The sequence below is a fragment of the Artemia franciscana genome, unplaced genomic scaffold (genome assembly GCF_032884065.1).
Source record: "Artemia franciscana unplaced genomic scaffold, ASM3288406v1 Scaffold_188, whole genome shotgun sequence".
Classification (NCBI taxonomy): Eukaryota; Metazoa; Arthropoda; class Branchiopoda; order Anostraca; family Artemiidae; genus Artemia; species Artemia franciscana.
The window spans coordinates 486,975-505,331 of NW_027062997.1; the positions used below are offsets into that span (position 1 = coordinate 486,975).

Consider the following 18,357-nt stretch of genomic DNA (forward strand, 5'->3'; position numbering starts at 1 on the left):
CTTAGTTCTATTTATTTTTCAGGAAATTGGGACATGTTTTGATCATTCCAAGAATTTACTCGTATTCAAAACTTTCTTTTTTAGTGATGTAAACAAAAAAGGACAACATACATTAATTTAGAAGATAGTTACATAAAACGATCAGCCGCAACTTATTGTTAAATAAAAATCAAATAAGACAGTCTCAGCTTGAAAGACCATTAAACTAAAAACTACCTTCACTGCTAAAGTTACAATGATGATAGTACAAATAATACAGGTTATTGATTAGTAGTAGTAGAACAACTGTTATTATCAAAACAATGAAATATCATATTGATCACAGTCTCGCAAGATATGCTTTTGCTGTGCTATTGGACAGCAAAAACTCACGAGAAAAAAATATTGAAGTAATCCTCATCGTCAGAGTGATAATATTGCAGTAATCTTAGGAATCGCCGGAATCCCAGGAATTACCATCACTGTAATCACTGGAATCATCACTGTAATAATCATCACTGTAATCCTCATCAAGGTCTGAATCCAATTTCAGTAACGACAGAGTATCCAATAAATTGGGTTTATCTGACATATAGATACAAGCACCTAGGTACCGAAGCTTTGAACAATATGTCTTCACAGTTTCAAGCGTTTTGCTAGTCACTTCACGACAACCCTGGAAAGAAGAAGAGAAAATAAAGCTCAAGATTCTAGGGCAATTAAACAAAATCAACATTAATTTAAAATGCTTCTCAATGCTTTCACCTTAAAAAAAATTATTTTTTTAGGCGTTCATATTCATTTTCATCTTTTTTTATCTCTTCTTTTCTTCGTGGAAAATGGAAAACAATTAAATTGCAAAATAAAATGTAAAAAAATTAACAACAGGAATATGAAGTATTCATTATTAATTTTATAGCATATTTACTCTTATTATTCTGCAATTAATATTCAAGACTTTGTTTTTCCATTTTTCAATGCTTTTGAAGACATGTCAATTGTTAATTGACTATTCCCATTAGTATTTCAATATTAGCGAAAATTACAGCAGAGCAATTGCGCTGCCTAACTAAAGAACGATGTTAGGACAGTGTAATCTTTTCCTCTGACTAAGCCTCAGCGTAGACAAGGGATTGTCATATAATCATCGAAAGGCACTCATTCGATTGGAAATTGAAACTTCTTGTTCCCTCTTTTAGAGACAAAGTGATTCGAGGGCAATTAGCCCCCCCCCCCTCACGATTACTATTTCCCCAAACATATCAAAACTAAATTTTGAGATCGCCATTTTGTTTCTTCATGGTTGAAAGGTCTTTGGGACTTAAGTCTTCGGGGATGACAACTTTCTCCACCCCCAAAGCCCTCAGGGGCAGGGGCTATAAGTTATACAAGTTGGCCATTGTTAACATATAAAGTTTTGTGGAAGAGGTGAAGGGACTAGCTCGATTGGAAATAAGAAGTTCTAAAGCCCTTTTTGAGAGTTAAGAGTCGGAGACTAAATAGTGCCCCCCCCCCCTGGTCCTCTTTCCCAAAATGTATCAAATAGAAATTTTGAGATAGCCATTATATTCAAAATAGTACAAAGATCATATAACAAGGCCTTCGTGGTTGATTGAAAACCCCAGAGCATGGGGAAAGGTTATAAGTCATGCCCAAGGGCATATAAGATTTTTGTGGAAGGGGTGGTCGCATAAACTTTAGAGGAGGCTCATTTGATTAGAAACTTAAGGTTCTGGTTCCCTTTTTAAGAGTCAAAAGTGATAGAAGCCAACCAACATCCTTTTCCACGAATTCCTGTTTTACCTAAGCGCATCTGAAAGATTCTTTAAGACAACCATCGGAAGTAAATTCAGAGAACATATAGCAGTGCCTCCAAGGTTGACAAATCCTCCAGAGCTCAGGGGCAAGGGTTTTTAAGTTTATGCTCCGGGGCATATACCAAGGGGTGTTCCATGGGGCCCTGGACCCCCAAGATATTTTGGCACCCCCAGTCAAATTCCGTTCTTTTTCTTTTATTTTTTGTAGTAAACTTGTCAATTTGGTCAATTATTCGTAGCTTATTTACCCATTTAACAACAACAAAATAAAGCTTTCTTATGAACGTAAAGAGCAAAGTTGAAACTTAAAACGAACAAAAATTATTTATCCTCAGCCGGTTCAGTATATATCTGCAAAATTGGCATAAAAATCTTTTGATTGCTGCTAGCTTTCCCCTATTTTACGAGCATAGCAAATTCATGGTTTGATGAATCAGTTTTTCTTCGTGTTACCAGATAAACGTTTGGTAACACCGGAAGTTATAGTTATTTGTCAATTCACAATTTGACATTAGATTGAAAAGTAGCTTTGTAGCTAAAATTTCAAAATGGATAAAAAGAAACAATCTGGATGCGAGCATAGAATGGATGAGAGACGAAGACTGGTGACTGAATGTGGAAGAGGATCAAAGGATATTTCCAGATATTTAGTAAAATATCCGGAAATTGAAAGGTAAGTTTTGACTAATAATAAAGTCCCTCCCCCTAAACTAAATCCTTAATTTTAGTTTTTTGACTAATTAAATAGCGAATGGCCCAATAGGGCTTTCTTGTGAATAAATCTATCCATCTATTTATTTTAATTACATAGCTAATTTGGTTGAAATTAGATGAATGAAAGAGTTAAAAGTAATTTAGGCCAAGAACGCATCCACGGGGTAGGAGGGGGCAACCCTCCCCCAAGATATTTCTGGCACTCTTATTCCGTTGTTCTTCTTTTTTTAATCTTTTGCTCTCGATCTGTTAGAGATTTAGACATGAAACTACTCGCAAGATCAGTTTACGAATCATTCCGTCATAAAATTCTAAGAAAAACCTCGTTTTTGGGAAAAATTATTCATATAATTAAACTTGCTTGCTAGTTGAAGTACTGATTCTGAGGGTAGATCTTCATCTTCATAATGTGTTTTCTCTTTTATTTTTTTTTGGCAGATTTTTTCGATTCTCTTTCCTAAGAGAGCGGCGATTTAGGGTACGGTTTCCGGGAGTTATTGATAGGGGTATGAGGATGAGTCACGGGAGAGGAGACACATTATAAAAGGGGTTTTGGGAAATGTGTTGGATATTTAAGTTTGCCGAGTGGGATTTGGGAGAGCTAATTCACAAGCTCTATCTTTTTGAGTTTCCTGACTGTAGTAAGATACAGGGTAGAATAACATCTTCCTAGGACGAAGTCCTAGTGGAACGTCGTCTGTTTCATCTGAATATAATTTGAAAGTTGGAAACTACCCAGATTGATAAGGTCAACGTAGACTGGCTGATTCACAAGGATCAATTAGCTCAAGCTCTATCGTCCCTGCAAAACAACTTGGGAGACTATTCAGATTTTTTTATTGCCCTCGTTTTCCTCCTTTTCGTCATTGACTACCCCAATATTACCCCCTTATTTTTTTTTATTAATTACCCCTAGAGCTTCTTTGATAGAAGCACATTTCTTGGGATCCATCTGAAAAACAGAAGTGATGGCCTAAAACGAAACATGTGAAAAATTTTAGGTCTGCAAAACGCCCAACTTTCCTGGTTGGGAGCACTTTTGGTTAACTGATACTGCATCCTCAATTTGCAGACATTTTGGTGAAATTATTTCATAGATTCGAAGAGTGGTGATTATAGAACAACAAAATCCTAAAACAAGAGGTTTCAACCATTTACATTCCCTGGTTACCATTAGAAACCGAGAACATACTTTTTCCTGTATTAAAAAAAAAAATCCAGAGAACGAAACTAAACCAAATTCAGGTCCCAAAAAATTTGAGAACTTCTCTTTCTTATGACAGTTTAAGGGAACCTTAAAATTTAGCCTAGCTGCTACCGTGTTAGTCATAAAAAATTTAAAGTAAGGTGTGCCCAGTTGGGAACGTTGGGCGCTAATGAGTTAAGATGTAAATTATTAATACACGTGTAAAACAGCATTTTGACCGTGTTTCGGCAAAACAACCTATATTGAGATAAGGCAGAACATCCAAGACCATCCATTTCTGAAGTGAACAATATCATCATAAGATAATGCTGTATGTCTATTTAGGGTGCATTTTTGAGAATATTATTCTTATTTTTCACTGCTTAACGGGGAATTTTACAAAGAAAAAAATGACCATGACCTAACTGGTTGTAACGAGATGAATACTCAGAATTGATAATTTAGTACTTGATTGAGCACTGGAGGTCAATATACTGATCAGACAGAATTAATATAACCCTATAAATTTGTTTAGAAAAAAAGCTAACTCAGAAAAACAAATTTGCCTAGACACTTTGGATTTAGGGTCGACGAAAGTTGAGAAAAATATCAATTATTTTGAGTCGCCTACCTTCACTAGGATTTTTAAAGGGTTTTCTTTAACATGAAAAAAACAAAACAAAATTTTTTTCAGATGCCACAAGTCTGTCGTTTTCCTCAGTTCAGGATGCTCATTCAAAGACTCAGACGATAACTTCAAGTTTCCCGTTATCCGTTCCATCTAGTTCTCACACAAATTCGACTACAGAGACACTGCCTACCAACTTCAGCAAGGATAACAAACTGTCACCGCCGACTTTTTCCCACAATTTCGACACAGACATTGAAGTGAAACATTCTGATCAGCTACCAGAAGGACCGAGAGATGATACAAAAACTAAGATGCAGCAGATGGAGACGACACACCCAAGTGGCAGTATATCCTCCTCCCTTGACACCAGCATGACGCCCTCCTCTGACTTCGGTTTCGCAGTGATACTAAAAGAAACAAACCAACTAACATCTGGAGATATTACGTTTTTTCTTAATAAAAGATGGAAGCCAAAGAACCAAGCCGAAGTTCCGACTCCAATACAAAGACGAAAGGGGTATGAAGTTACTCGTCGACTTAACATAGAGCTTCTTGCCCGGTTTCCCTGGCTGTGGTAAGCCGTCACCAAGAACACGAGGGACTTTGGTGTAGTTTTTGTGTCATAATAAGAAACTCCAATACCGGTGGAGTGTGGCTGTGTCTGGGGGAAAAGATGGTGCACTTACACAATATGCCAAGTCACAGTATTATAAGAATTACTTGTGCAGAGCTGCAGCGTTTTTAGCTTCGTGCAAGCAAGAGGATCAAGATGTCTGGAATGCCTTGGACTCTGAAAGAATGAAATAAGGTTGACCTCATTTCAACAAGCCCCTTGGCAGGTTGACCGATAATTTAAATTGACATAGGACCTCCTATCACAGCTATCAGGACGTGGGCTGTAATATATGTTATTGAGAAATGTGGGCATGTTTAATCTTTCATTTCCAAAAAGTCAAAAGGCATTCAAGTGACTTTCAGAGAATACCGAGGAAAATTTTGAGCAACATTAATACACGCTATGTGGATATGGGTTGTCAAAAGGGCGTAACTCAAGAATGCCTAAGCATACTAATTTGGAACTTACAGGAGATGATAAGCAAGAGTAAGTATGACTCTCTTATTGAACCATTACTTGTTTGTTAAATTTTTGTTTGTTAGCTTATTGAAAGGCACGCCCGCCTAAAGTCTCAGGCAGGTTGACCAAGAATTTAAATTGACGTAGGACGATTAGATTGCCTAGGATGAGAGGTAAAAAGGCACGCCTACCTATGGTCTTAGGCAGGTTGAACCAAGAATCTGGAATCACATTGGCACCCTTGATTCAGTGGCCCCCCAAGATATTTTTCTAGATCAGCCCCTGGCATATACAGTTTTATTGTATGGGTGGTCGTATAAACCTCAAGTAGGGCTCATTTGACTATAAAAATTGGAAGCTCTAGTGTCCTGTATAAGTATTAAAAGTAATTGGAAGGCAATCAGCCCCCTCCCTCACTCATCATTTCTCAAAACATATTCAATAAAAACTTTGAGACAATTATGATGTTCAAAATTGCTGAAAGATTCAGTAATTATGCCAATATACCACTGGCCAAATATTTTACCACTGGCCAATATAAGTTTCGCATTTGTAACTTTAGCCTTAGTGAAAGTAGTAGCAACAGTAGTAGCATTAGCAATAGAACACTTATATTACCTTTTGATTATTAAAATATTCCCCTTGACGTTGTCCTGAAAGTTACAAGTTAACATTATGAAGATATTATTAAGATATACATTATGAAGATATACTCTATTGATAACCAGAGTTTTGATCTAGTTCCTTTCCTAAAGGATTTAATGAGAATTACAACCTTTGCATAATGTGTCTTGGTTTAGTTTAACGTTCCCCCGAACACTCCCTAAAAGTTTCAGCTTAATACCCCTAGCTTCAATAATAGCATCAGAAGGAAAAGAGGAGAAATTTATTAAAAGTACTAGTAATAGCTTTAGCGTACATAAAGGACTTTTTCAGTACTTTAAAACCTCGCTCAACATACTTGAAAAGTTTTAATTTAATACCTTAGGCTGTTCCTGAGACATTTTTTATAAATTCTTATGACTATCTGCAAGTATATAGCGTTTTGACTTTATTCAACACTCCCCACAAGCAATAATTAAAGGACGTTTAAAGTATTAAGCTGAGGCTTTCCAGGCATTTTGAGGAGGTGGCTTCGCTACAACAAAGCACACTATGCTCATTTAGGTTAAACTTTAGGCTTCACTAAAGTTTTTTTTTTTTTTTTCAAAGAAAGTGGAGGTGTGAAACTATACAAAATATACAATGTCCGACCAGATTCCTGGAAACCTTCATTCAAGAACCAGGCCCCTTTCTTCTCAGAACATCCTTTGTTCTCAGATATTGCTCTCGAACCAAATAATGATGAAGACAGGAAAACTTATAAGAACCAATGCTAACACGTCCGGGGTTTTATCCAACGACCATGCGATTTCATCTACCGCGACCGGGGTAAAGAACGAACCATCTACCGCGCCCGGTAAACCAATGAACCAGTTACCGCGTCTTGAGTAGTAGACGATGTGACGACCAGCTCCGTTGGAAAGATTACTGACAGCCTGACGACCGGCTACACCGCAACTACAGCTTCCAACGTAACAAATCTGGAATCGGACCCCCCCCCTCCACCCGCTCAACAACATTTTCAAAAACCCATCTTTCAGTAACTGGTGTTGAAAGGATTGGGGACACAATACTTCTTTTGTCGGGCCATAACGATGGAATTCATCGCCAAGGAGTATGATTTATTCTTTCGAAGAAAGCAAAGAAATCACTTATCTCCACAACTCCAGTCTCCGAACATATCATTGGTATCCGGCTCAAAGGTTCGACTGCGAACCTGAGCATCATTCAGGTTTATGTGCCAAATTCTTCTCGTAGCGATGAAGACTCTTTTTTCGGCCAACTACAAAGCCTCAAATACTCCATTCATAAAAGATATAATTCTCGTTATCGAAAACTTTAATGCAGTTGTCAGCTCGACGGTAATGAAGACGTCATGGGATAATTCGGACATGGTACCAGAGACAGAAAAGGTGGGTGCCTTCTGGAATACTGCCGGGATAACGACCTGATAGGGGCCAACACTCTTTTCAAACATAGAGAGCGACAAAAAGTCACAAGGAGATCAACTGACGGAACCACCCAAAACTGCATAGATTATGTACTCGTGCCGAAACAATAGAAAACTAGCATGCTAGACACAGTCGCTCTTGCTGAAGGAGACTTTGACAGTGATCACGCACTAGTAATGGCATCTTTCCACCTCTGTCTTAAGTCGGCAACAAAATTCCAGATAAATTCCCGAGATTCTGTTCTAAGCTTCTGAAAGACGAGTCAACTTGCAACTGTTACCAGATGAATCTTGATTTTGGCTCTCAAAACTATCTTACAGAATTCTTCAATGAATCCAGAGGAAATATTTAGACGTCCTAGTCAACAAGAGCACTGAGACCTTCATACACACAGCTGAGACAGTCCTCGGAAGAACTAATGGCTCCGAAAAGCCATAGATCACCGATGAGATCATTCAACTTTGTAAAGAAAGCGTGCTGTAGCTAATAGACAAGATCCAGAGAGCAGAGAGCTTCTTAACAGAAAAGAAGATCACACGCAATCTAACCACGTACATTAACCGATCTAACGCATATAACCGATATGCTCACTGAACTCCAAACCAGACAACCTGGAAGTAGGTTCGGGAACCTTCAGAATGAAAATTAACGAGAATATAACGAAATACGGGCGCGTGTCAAGGTTCAATAACTGATCCCTACCAAAAATAAAGCTTAATGGAGTGGAAATAGAATGGATAGACAGTTTCATTTATCTCGGGAGCCAGATCACGAAAGACAATAACCACTCAGTTGATATCAAAAGACGCCTCGCTCTGGGCAGCACTAGCTTCAAAGCTCTGACGCCAATATGGAAGCAAAATCGAATCTCTGTGAAGCTAAAACTTAAAATATTCAGCTCCATCATTATTCCTATTGCTAAGTATGGTTGCGAAACAAGGACAGTCAGAATAGATGACTCCAGACAACTCGCCGCGTTTGAGACAAAGCTGCTGCGTCGAATCGCTGGCATAACATGCGTAGATCGAGTCTCAAATGCCGACCTACTCAGAAGACTGCAGTATAACACTCCCATCTTGCACAGGGTCCGTGTCCAACAATTCAGGTGGCTTGGCCACGTCCAGCGCATGTACAACAATCAACTACCGAAAATTGCCTTCGATGGTCGCATCAAAGGTTCTCACCCTCCGAAGCACTGGAAGGAGAATTTATCTGACTGCAACCTCCCTGGTCTTCTCAGATTGGCAAAAAATATGGAGCAGTATAGGTGACAAATGCATTCGCTTGTGAGGAGAGAGGCCCTGAGACGACCACCAAGGCTGGATGGGACTTAAGTAAAGTAAGTCATCCAGATTTTCTATTGGGCATATATTATTAGAAATTTATTTGAATTTTCGTCAGTCACAAATATAGCAGGCAAAAATTCGGATTCTTATAGAAAAAACCGATAAAATCACTGTTTCAAAATTTTTATTGGAGGGGTTGGGAAGAATGATATGCATGGGATTTTCGGGGTTTTTAGTGATTTGAGGTTGCCCTCAAATCACTAATAACTATTAAAAAGGCCACTAGAACTTTCAAGTTGCAATCGAACAAAACCCTTTCAAATTTTATAAGACCACTAAACATTTTTATAAGACAACTTTTATACCCCGGGGGTATAACTTACAGCTCTTTCCCTGAGGGATCTAGGGAGGTGTATCCTCAAAGACATAATTTTCGGATTGTCTAACTATTTTGAACCAAATGGCTATCTCAAAATTTTGTAGGTATGTTTTTATAGAAATGATGGGTGTGAGGGGCTTTTTACTTTCCAATCACTTTTGAATATTAAAATGGGCACTAGCTTTTTTCATTTCTAGTCAACTGTAGAGGGTAGATAGTAAAATCATCACATTTTCTCTATCACACTCATTCTAATCCACCTTTCGCTTTTACGCCAAAGTTTAACTTTTCCATTTACAATGATTTGAAAATGAAAATGAAAAGGATATTTTGGTCAGAAATGAGTTCTATGTGTCAAGGCTAAACTAAGCACGATCAATTGAAAAGTGCGGTCAGAATTGTATTATATCGTACCTTTACAAATATAAAACGATACATAAGTCTCTAAGTGGTGTACGTTTTTTTTTATCAGGTATTGCTATTTGCTTCGTCTTTCAGAACGACCACAGCCGACAAAATTTTTCTGTTTTTTGACATATGTCCCACTTCTATGACTATCTTAGTTCTATGACTATCTACTTTAGTTCTTCTGCCCTAAGAATGACACATGGACGGATAATAAATGGACCGATCTATTAACAAATGACCTGATATAAACTTTGTACAATCCTAATAGGGGGGGGGGGAGGTTAAAGCCGGATTTGCATCTCACTCAATCGGACTCTACGCCTTGGCTTTTTCTACTATTAGCCATGGCTTGATACCCACTGACATTCGATTTAAAACAACTCTCCTGAAAAATTACAAAACTGGTATATGTTCCACTTCTAATTATTAGAGACGACTGGTCAAGGGCAAAAACAAAACTTAGAAAAATATTAACTAAATAGGATCCTATCAAAATAATGCGATTTACAAAAAGTTGCCTAACAATATACTGTAAATAAATCATTTCACTACATAGTATTTCACTTCACTATAAAAATACTTTAAATAATTGGAGATTAAAAGTCCATTTTACAGCCTAATTGCTTGCATGGTTTAAATATATTCCTCAGACTGAAGAGAAAATAGAAGGGATATCTTGTCTCAATATTGATAGGAAGAACCGCTCAGGTAAATTTGGCCCTAAAAACAATAAATTTGTGAGTTTTTGGAATCCCTTCCACAAAGAAATGAAATTTATAAAAGAATGAAATTGTCAAATTTCCTAAAACTTCCATTCAGTAATGAAATAATGGATAGCCATCCCTCTATTTTGTGTGGACTGCTTAGCTTAATGTTTAGAGGCAAGTGTGGCTTGATGTGGCAATGCGAACTCTAAGACTAGGACAATTTTCATACAGCTTTTCAGAAGTCTAAGTCAATTAGCTATCCCCTAATTTGCTTCCAAAGTTGAGTCAAAATTAGTGGGTTACACGTATAAAATCTTTTGAGTTAGGAGATGGGTCCAAATCCTGGTGTTGCTGGTTATTTACTTTGGAAAGGGGCCCAGCGGCATGATTCTATATGCTTAGCCAAAGTTGAATCAGCTCTAAATGGGTACCTGGTGAAATTTTGGGAAGATAAAGAGGAAGGCTATGTGAAAGTAAAGGGTAGCTACCCCCCAGGCCCCCTCTCTTTGCATTTTTTAGCTCAAAGGCCATGAAATGGAGATCAGCACCGCAAGTAGGAGCTATAAAGTCCATTGTTGTATTCTTTACCTTCACCTTTAGTTTTGTTGCGATGGCATTGAAGGGGAGACAACGATAAAATGGACATACTGTTTCTTAGAGTATTGTAATGATGGGAGGAAATATCAAGGAATTGCAAAAAAGGTGTGGGGTAGTCAAAGAAGTGGAATGTAGATTCCAAGACCAGGAAATCCCGACATGGAACAAGATGTATACAAAAGATTCCCTTGAGTTCTCTTGCAGCAGATATTAGGGCAAAAAATTTGTTTTAAATTTGATTTAGGACTTAAATTTAAGTAAATTTTAAATTTCCTTTTGTTAGATTATTTCAATTTTTAGGCAGTTTAAAGTCTCATTGTCAATCATTTGGATTAAAATTATGGTAGAGAGAAGTTAAGATTCATGTTTCGTCCTAATTTTGTCCGATGTTTGGTTATGGTAACGAAGATAAAAAGAAATTGTAGACCCCAAAATATTTTGCTTTGAAGGCCTTCCGAAAACAACTTATAACAATTTACAAAAACGGTTCCAAAATTTTGTTTAAAAGATAGGAGGTTTAAAAAAACTTTAAAAACGCTTCAAAATTATTTATATTAAAATTTGTTACGTTTTTTCGAGCTGGACAGAAACTAACTTGGGGATTTGGGAAAGGTTTAGCATTCCCTGTCCCCTCCCATTGGATACATCCTTGTCAATTTAGTTTTTGGAATTAAAAAAAGCAAAACAAACCTAAAAATAGAAGAAACGCCAGTGAATTAACGGCGTGCCACCAATCAGTTTTTGGCGACATAACACAAAAATGTTTTAGCACACAGTGGCGTGCCGTCACCGAGCATTTTATTTAAATTGAATTTTTTCTCATAAATTCATGGACAAAATAGTGTTCAGTTAAGCTCTTCCTTATAGCTTCACTTATATTCCTAGATTTATTCTATGACTTTCCAATGCTAAACTTAATTTTAAGCACAGCTCCTTGAGTCAAGAAAGTGTTGCAAGGTTGGTAGTAAACTATCCCAAATTAGAACATGGAGAGCTTATAGTAGGCTATAGGGCAAGAATTGAAAAAGATCTACCTATGTCTCTTTATTTAGTGCTATTAAGAATAAATTACTGGCAGCTTTTTTGGAGAAATTAAGACTGTTTGACCTGTGTCTTTAGATGATATTCGGTCTGCGCTTAAAAACGTTAAACCGTTTCCAACTATGGATAGCGATGGGATCTGTTTTCATTACTTTTCTTATGATTGCATTGCTATTATTTTCCGTTTACAATTACTATTCCAATCATCCCTTGCCAAATGAATTGTCCCGGATAGTTTTTTAGTGGGTTTTTTTTTCCTCTATCCCGAAGCAAGGAAAAGACCTTAAAAATTTTAGTAATTATCGACCAAATACTGTTTTATATTTTCTTAGCAATTTGTTTGAGCATTTATTAATACCCAAAATTAATTGGTTGTGTGATTTGACATCTAAGCAGTTCGAGTTCTGCAAAGGGTTCAGCTGCTCCCATGCTCATCATATTCTTACCTGTCTTATGAAAGATGCTATAAAGACTAAGTCCTGTTTACTGTGTTACGGTTGATATTTTGGACACTTTTTATAATCTTGTGAACTCAACACCTTTTATTGCTTGACTACTTCTGGGGTTAGTATGCAATCCCAAACTTCTTGAAACAGTGTCAAAAATGAGAAGTATAATATTAAAATCGCCATTTTTGGAAACATTGTGAAGAAAACTTATGACTCACCAGCTTGAGTAACAAGGAAAAATACTTCCTTTAAAAAAGTGCACACTGATATGTCCACTTTTTTTTACTTTTTTCTTCCATAAAAAGGAAAAGGAAAAGAAGAGGACGACAAAAACCACAAATCACTAATTTAAGGCTAATAAGAAAATGTATTAAATACAGTTCACATTAAATACTGTAAACTCAAATTACAAGCAACATCCAGATAACACTTTTCACTATTAATTACATTTTCCCATGAACGTTTATCTTTAGGACTGCCCCACGTATTCAAACGAGCAAGGTGCAATTTACTTTTATAATCAAGCTTAGATTTCTTTTTGATTGTGAAGACAACAAGGAAAACAGCTAATGATGGTTTCGCAGGGGTGGGTTAAGAGATATTGGGCTTAGAGGGGTGTGATAGAGCAACCTCGAGAATGATACAGTTATGAGGCCATTTCAATTAATCTAGATAAAGGCTTACTTTTGCATTGAGAGTTGGAAATCTGATACGGGGATAACAAAAACTTCCCATGGTGTTATAATTACAAAAGTTGGCACTTCAATATTCTCTGCGCAGCAGTGGGCTCGGTAGTAATTTGTATCGACAACTGGCGTGAATTGCCTGAGATAATGTATCCTCAAGCTTGCCGTCGGTCAAGTTCATAACCCAAATGATAGGCTTTGGAACCACGATATTCTCAACTACCATTACCTCTGTCAGACCTTTCCCCTTTTACTCTCTGAATGGTTATCTTCGGAGCAATTTAGACAACTTTACATTGATCATATACAAAACGCTATTTGTACCATACTCTTTTTTTACAGAAATTCTGGCGGAATTTCAGCCATTTGACCTTTGAGAAAGACGGTTCGGAATATGTTTTATAGGTTTTCGTAAAATGAAAATTCGTAAAATGTGATTTGTGAAATTTAATGGTCACACATGGATTTTGACACTACGTTGATACATTTTTTGACTAGTTTAGAGGCAAGTTAACTTCCTGGTTCTTAAGCGCACTCTCAATTACACATTGTATTGTATCTACTCTTTGAATAAGAGAGTGTCCTGACTCAATATTTCACAATGATTGTCTCAACTTGTGGATTTTTGTACAATTCGCTCTTTATATTGTAGCTCACGATGGAGTTTCTATTTTGCGGAGCACATACATCTAACCATGTTATTAAACTCCTATTATCAAGAAATGTCTGAAATAATTCATCAAGAAAAACTTCCAAAGTACTTGCGATTTCATATCCAGTCCTACCATCTTGCATCTCGGACCAAATGGCGCTGTAAACTTTGATAATAGTATCCAATGAGTTTGTCGTAAAACTCATTTTAGCTATGAGGATGTAAGTTTTAATCTTTTGCTTATAACAGAATCAAGACATCATTTTTCCTCTTAAAGCTCATACATTTTTCGCAAATTTAAGCAGCTGTCAAGATATTCACGAGAAATTTTGGAGCAACGGTAATAAGACTATAGTTTTGAAAAAAAATAATGCAATTTAATGAATGAAATTATACGAATGCAATTTAAAGCATCTTAATTTTACTAGTTTAGTTTCCAGAGCAGGCTACTTTGGTTTAATTTAAAGTGCAACTACAAATTTCATTTCAAGTTTATGAATCACGAGGAGAAACAGCAAAAGATTTTTTTTTCTTATCATGTAATTGTATTGTATTACATCAGATTAACGACGGTCATTGACTACTAAGGTCCTTGCGTTCGTCTTGCAATGTGCTGCTACAGCTATGTTTGATCTCATTTAAATGCAATTTAAAAGCAATTTATTTTGTTTGTAGGTGGTGGAGTTCCTTTGGGACTGGGTACTTCATCATAAGTCTTTGTATTATATGAAAAATAAATCCTCAATGTCCTATGCTGACAAGTAAAAGTCTCTGTATGCATTATGTTTTTTCTTGGTTGTCACGTAATAAAAGAGGGTCTTCTTTCTCCTAGTCTCCTTTTTGTTTCTCTGTTTGCCAGGCATTTAGTAGTCTTAAGATATAAATTTTTTTCATCTCTTTTGACAAAGTCCAGAACGCTTCAAAAATCTCTTTTTGCTCTTCTTAGCTGATTATGTGAAAGGAGCAGAAACATGTTGAACCACACTTGCACGCTGTTATCTTACATTCTTTCCCGTGCTTTTAACTTTTAATAGGGTCAACATAAATTTTTCCGGAATTAACTGCCACTTTGATTTCTTCTTGAACTATTGACTTTCTGTCTTGACTCTTCTTCTAGTCCTTTTCATCTGCACAGTCAGACAGCTCGACAATGGCCTTACCAAGCGACTCAACTATTAGTGGATCATCTTTAATTTGCAAAGGTAACACATAGTCTGGCAATTCTGCTGAGCTGGAAGGACCGAAATCGCTTTTTCTAAGGACATGTGTGCCACAATTTCACTAGTTTCATCATGCAAATAGTCAGGCTGAAAGGCCTCATCATACGATTGATAAATAGAAGATATTATGTGTAATAGAAAATATTTATATCTTATAGTCAAAAGGATCTCATATCACATCAAATCATCTACATCAATAATATCTACATCTCAAAATCAACTACATCTACACTTCCAAAGCATACATTCTTAAGCTGTTTGAGGCCATTTGCTTGTAGCTTTTCATTTACTGATTTTTCATCCATGTTTCTCTTCTTTTTTTTGGTGCAAGCTTAGAACAGAAATTGAATAAGCGCAATTGGATGTTTCAAATTTTAAAATAGAATTTGAGTTTTTCTTAATTTTCAATCCCTATATGGTTATTTAAATTACCGCCTAACAAATTTAAACATTCAGATTTAATTTTCACTGTCCTTTATAGCTCAAAGAGCAATATTTTCAACGTACTCTTAAATTAGGTTTTTCTTTTCAATACAGAAGAGCCATTAGATACGATTTTCGCTATGCAATTCTAGTGGTACTTTCCCTAAGATTGTCATGGAGGCCTTAGACGTTGTCTTAAGAGGTTTTCCAGCAAGGGAATAATTTGAAGCAGAGAATTGAAGTGTGTTTTTACACTAAAAGCACGTCTTTCGGTTTTTAATATTTTTTGGGATAAAAAGTATAATCTAGTTTACCTGTAAAACAAATGGGTTTTCCATTATGCTTCTTTCACATTACGCCATAGAACCTCTCTCACTAACATAATTTAAGAGTTTACAATGTTAGGGAGTGAATTCGGCAGCGTAAAAAAATCGGTCTGTAAATTTGGCAGTGCTAGGTAGACTCTTGCTCTGCATTAAATTTTACCCTAGCCTATATATGTTTGTCGTATGGAAAAATCAAAATAGTAGTAAGAAATCGGAATTTCGTGATGATTAATTAACAAAATGGGAAAAAAAAAAATCAATAAAGCTTTTCTACAAGACCGTTTACGCGTGATTTGGGTGTGAAAATCCGTCTGAATTCCTTATTTATAAACTTTTAATCTTTGAAATTCTTTCAACGACACTTAGTTACAGTTGGTACGAAGAGCGAAAGTGTGTTTTATGCTAATTGGTTTAGAACAGTGTACTTTTCAAAATTTTTTGCTGTTAGGGCCGCATCACGTTTTCCCCATTGTTACAACGTTCTTCTAAAATACCCCAGCAAAAATTATTATTTAGATTTACAAAAGTCTTTTGTCTGTAATCATAGCCAATGGTGACTACGAGTTATTAAATGTGTTAAAAAAGCTACCTTATGATAAAAATGCCGTATAGTGGTGATTCAGGAACGGCAATTATTACTTTGGTTCATCTTAAAAGTAAAAGTTTATTACGAAAAAAGATATTTAAATTGATTTAAAGAACAGGTTAAAAAACCTCCAAAAATGGTGTTATATAAATATGAGGAGTGTACCATTGTCAAACATGTAAAAAATCATGCATAAAGGAGCTACAGTTCTCCACCTTCAGCAAGAAGGAAAATCACTTTTTTGCATCGGTAGAGCAAAAGTGTCATTTTTCCGGCTCACTAGTAAACGAAACTCTAAAAAATGGGATTTTAATACTAATAGATACTAATAATTTAATAATTTAAAAACGGTTATCAAGAAATCTTTCCTCTTATCTAGTAAGAGGTTCTTAAATATAGACACTTATAACAGGAAAGCTATATGGACAAACTGCTTTAAGACTACAGTTAACTCGAGATGTTACAGCTTAAGTATGACTTTTGATTTATTAGAATTTGTTTTATATAATGCTTATATAAGATTTAATGGTAATTTGTACAAGCAAATTGCGGGAATTCCCATGGGGGGGGGAATGCCAGCCCCTTTATAGCTGACTTGTTTTTAAGTCAACTCGAATATAAATATATAATAGATAAGAATAATCCAAATAATTTAAAACATGTTTTGTCAAATAATAAAAGATATTTAGATGAAATTTTGGTTTTAAATTGTAAGGAATTCATTGATATTTCTAAAAATATATATCCATCAGAGCTTACTTTTGAATCTAGTCATGGCACTGGTCTAGAAGATCATTTCTTAGATTTGAATATTAATATTTCTGATAATAATAAATTAAGTTTTAAAATGTATAATAAAACGGATGATTTCGATTTTGAAGTGATTAATTTCCCGTTTCCTGAAAGTAATATACACTCAAATATCACATATTCGGTATTTTCCTCACAGTTACTTAGATATGCAAGGCTTTGTAGCAATTATATTGATTTTAAAAATAGATGTAAAATTTTAAGGCCAAAATTTGATTTTAAGAGGTTTTTTTGCAAATAAATTAACTTATTTCTTAAGTCGCAATTTAAAAAATTTTGTTTTCATTATAACGAACTTTTAAAATAAATACTAAAAGAATTATCTTCAAATACTTAGCGAAATCTTTGGTTAATTTTGATTTTCCTTGTTACTGAGTTTGGCGTGTCCCTAATTTTTGACAGTAGATTTCCGGAGGATTTTATATATATTGTCGTTTTAAATGGTCTTTTTTACATTTATTTCCTTGATTTTTATCTAGGTCACATTTACATTAATAGAGACATTTTGACATAGTGAAAAACTTTGAATAATTGTTTAGTTTTAATATAGATTGTGAATTGGTAACTTAAATACATGAGAGCCAGAACTAAGGTAGGATTAGCTTGTTTTGGTGTTACTTGGCTGTTCTACAGTTTTTTCATAGGCATATATTTTGGGGGTGATACCTAACACGGGGATACCATAGGGAATTTGTGGTAGGCATGCTACTTGCCTGGGTAGAGAATTTAAAGTGCCGAAACCCTATAGGCAAGTGTGTATTCTATGATGAGCCCTTGTTTTGGGTTGTTGCCACTGAATTATTTGCCTTTATTTTTAATTTTTTTTTTTTACTGTTTTTAATGTTATGGTAAATGACGACTTATACTTACTGACGACATGACTGCCTGTCCATGGATTATTCTTTGTGGTTGATTGTGCATGGTTATGATGTTTGACCTATGTGATTGTATGGATGAGTAGGGTTAAGGCCTCATTAGAGGGCTGATCTATATTAATCACTAATGTAGGAAAACAGTCTTCCTTTTCTCCTTCTGTCTACGGGTGCGAATTTTTTTCCCAGGGGTGACCGTATCGACTCAATGCTCCTAAAATGTTACGAGAGGGTTCATTCTAACTGACATTAAAAGTTCTAGTGCCTTTTAAGTGACCAAAAATATTTGAAAGCACCTAGACCCCCTCCCACGCTCATTCTTTTCCCAAAGTCAATGGGTCGAAATTCTGAGATAGTCATTTTATTCAGCATAGTCGAATAACCTAATGATTATGTCTGTGGGGACGACTTACTCCTTTTCAGTCCCTATTGGAGGGGCTACAAGTTAAAAACTTTGAC

General features: G+C 35.8%; 1 protein-coding gene across 1 annotated transcript in view; it reads right to left on the reverse strand.

Annotated features, from left to right (window-relative positions):
* Nucleotides 1-269: 269 nt before the first annotated feature.
* LOC136042727 (uncharacterized) overlaps nt 270-18,357 on the reverse strand; it is a 44,742-nt gene continuing 26,654 nt past the window's right edge. The window contains exon 6 of the mRNA XM_065727688.1: nt 270-655. Coding sequence (XP_065583760.1) covers nt 428-655 — 228 coding nt within the window. The 3' untranslated portion in view covers nt 270-427. The remainder of the gene's footprint in view (nt 656-18,357) is intronic.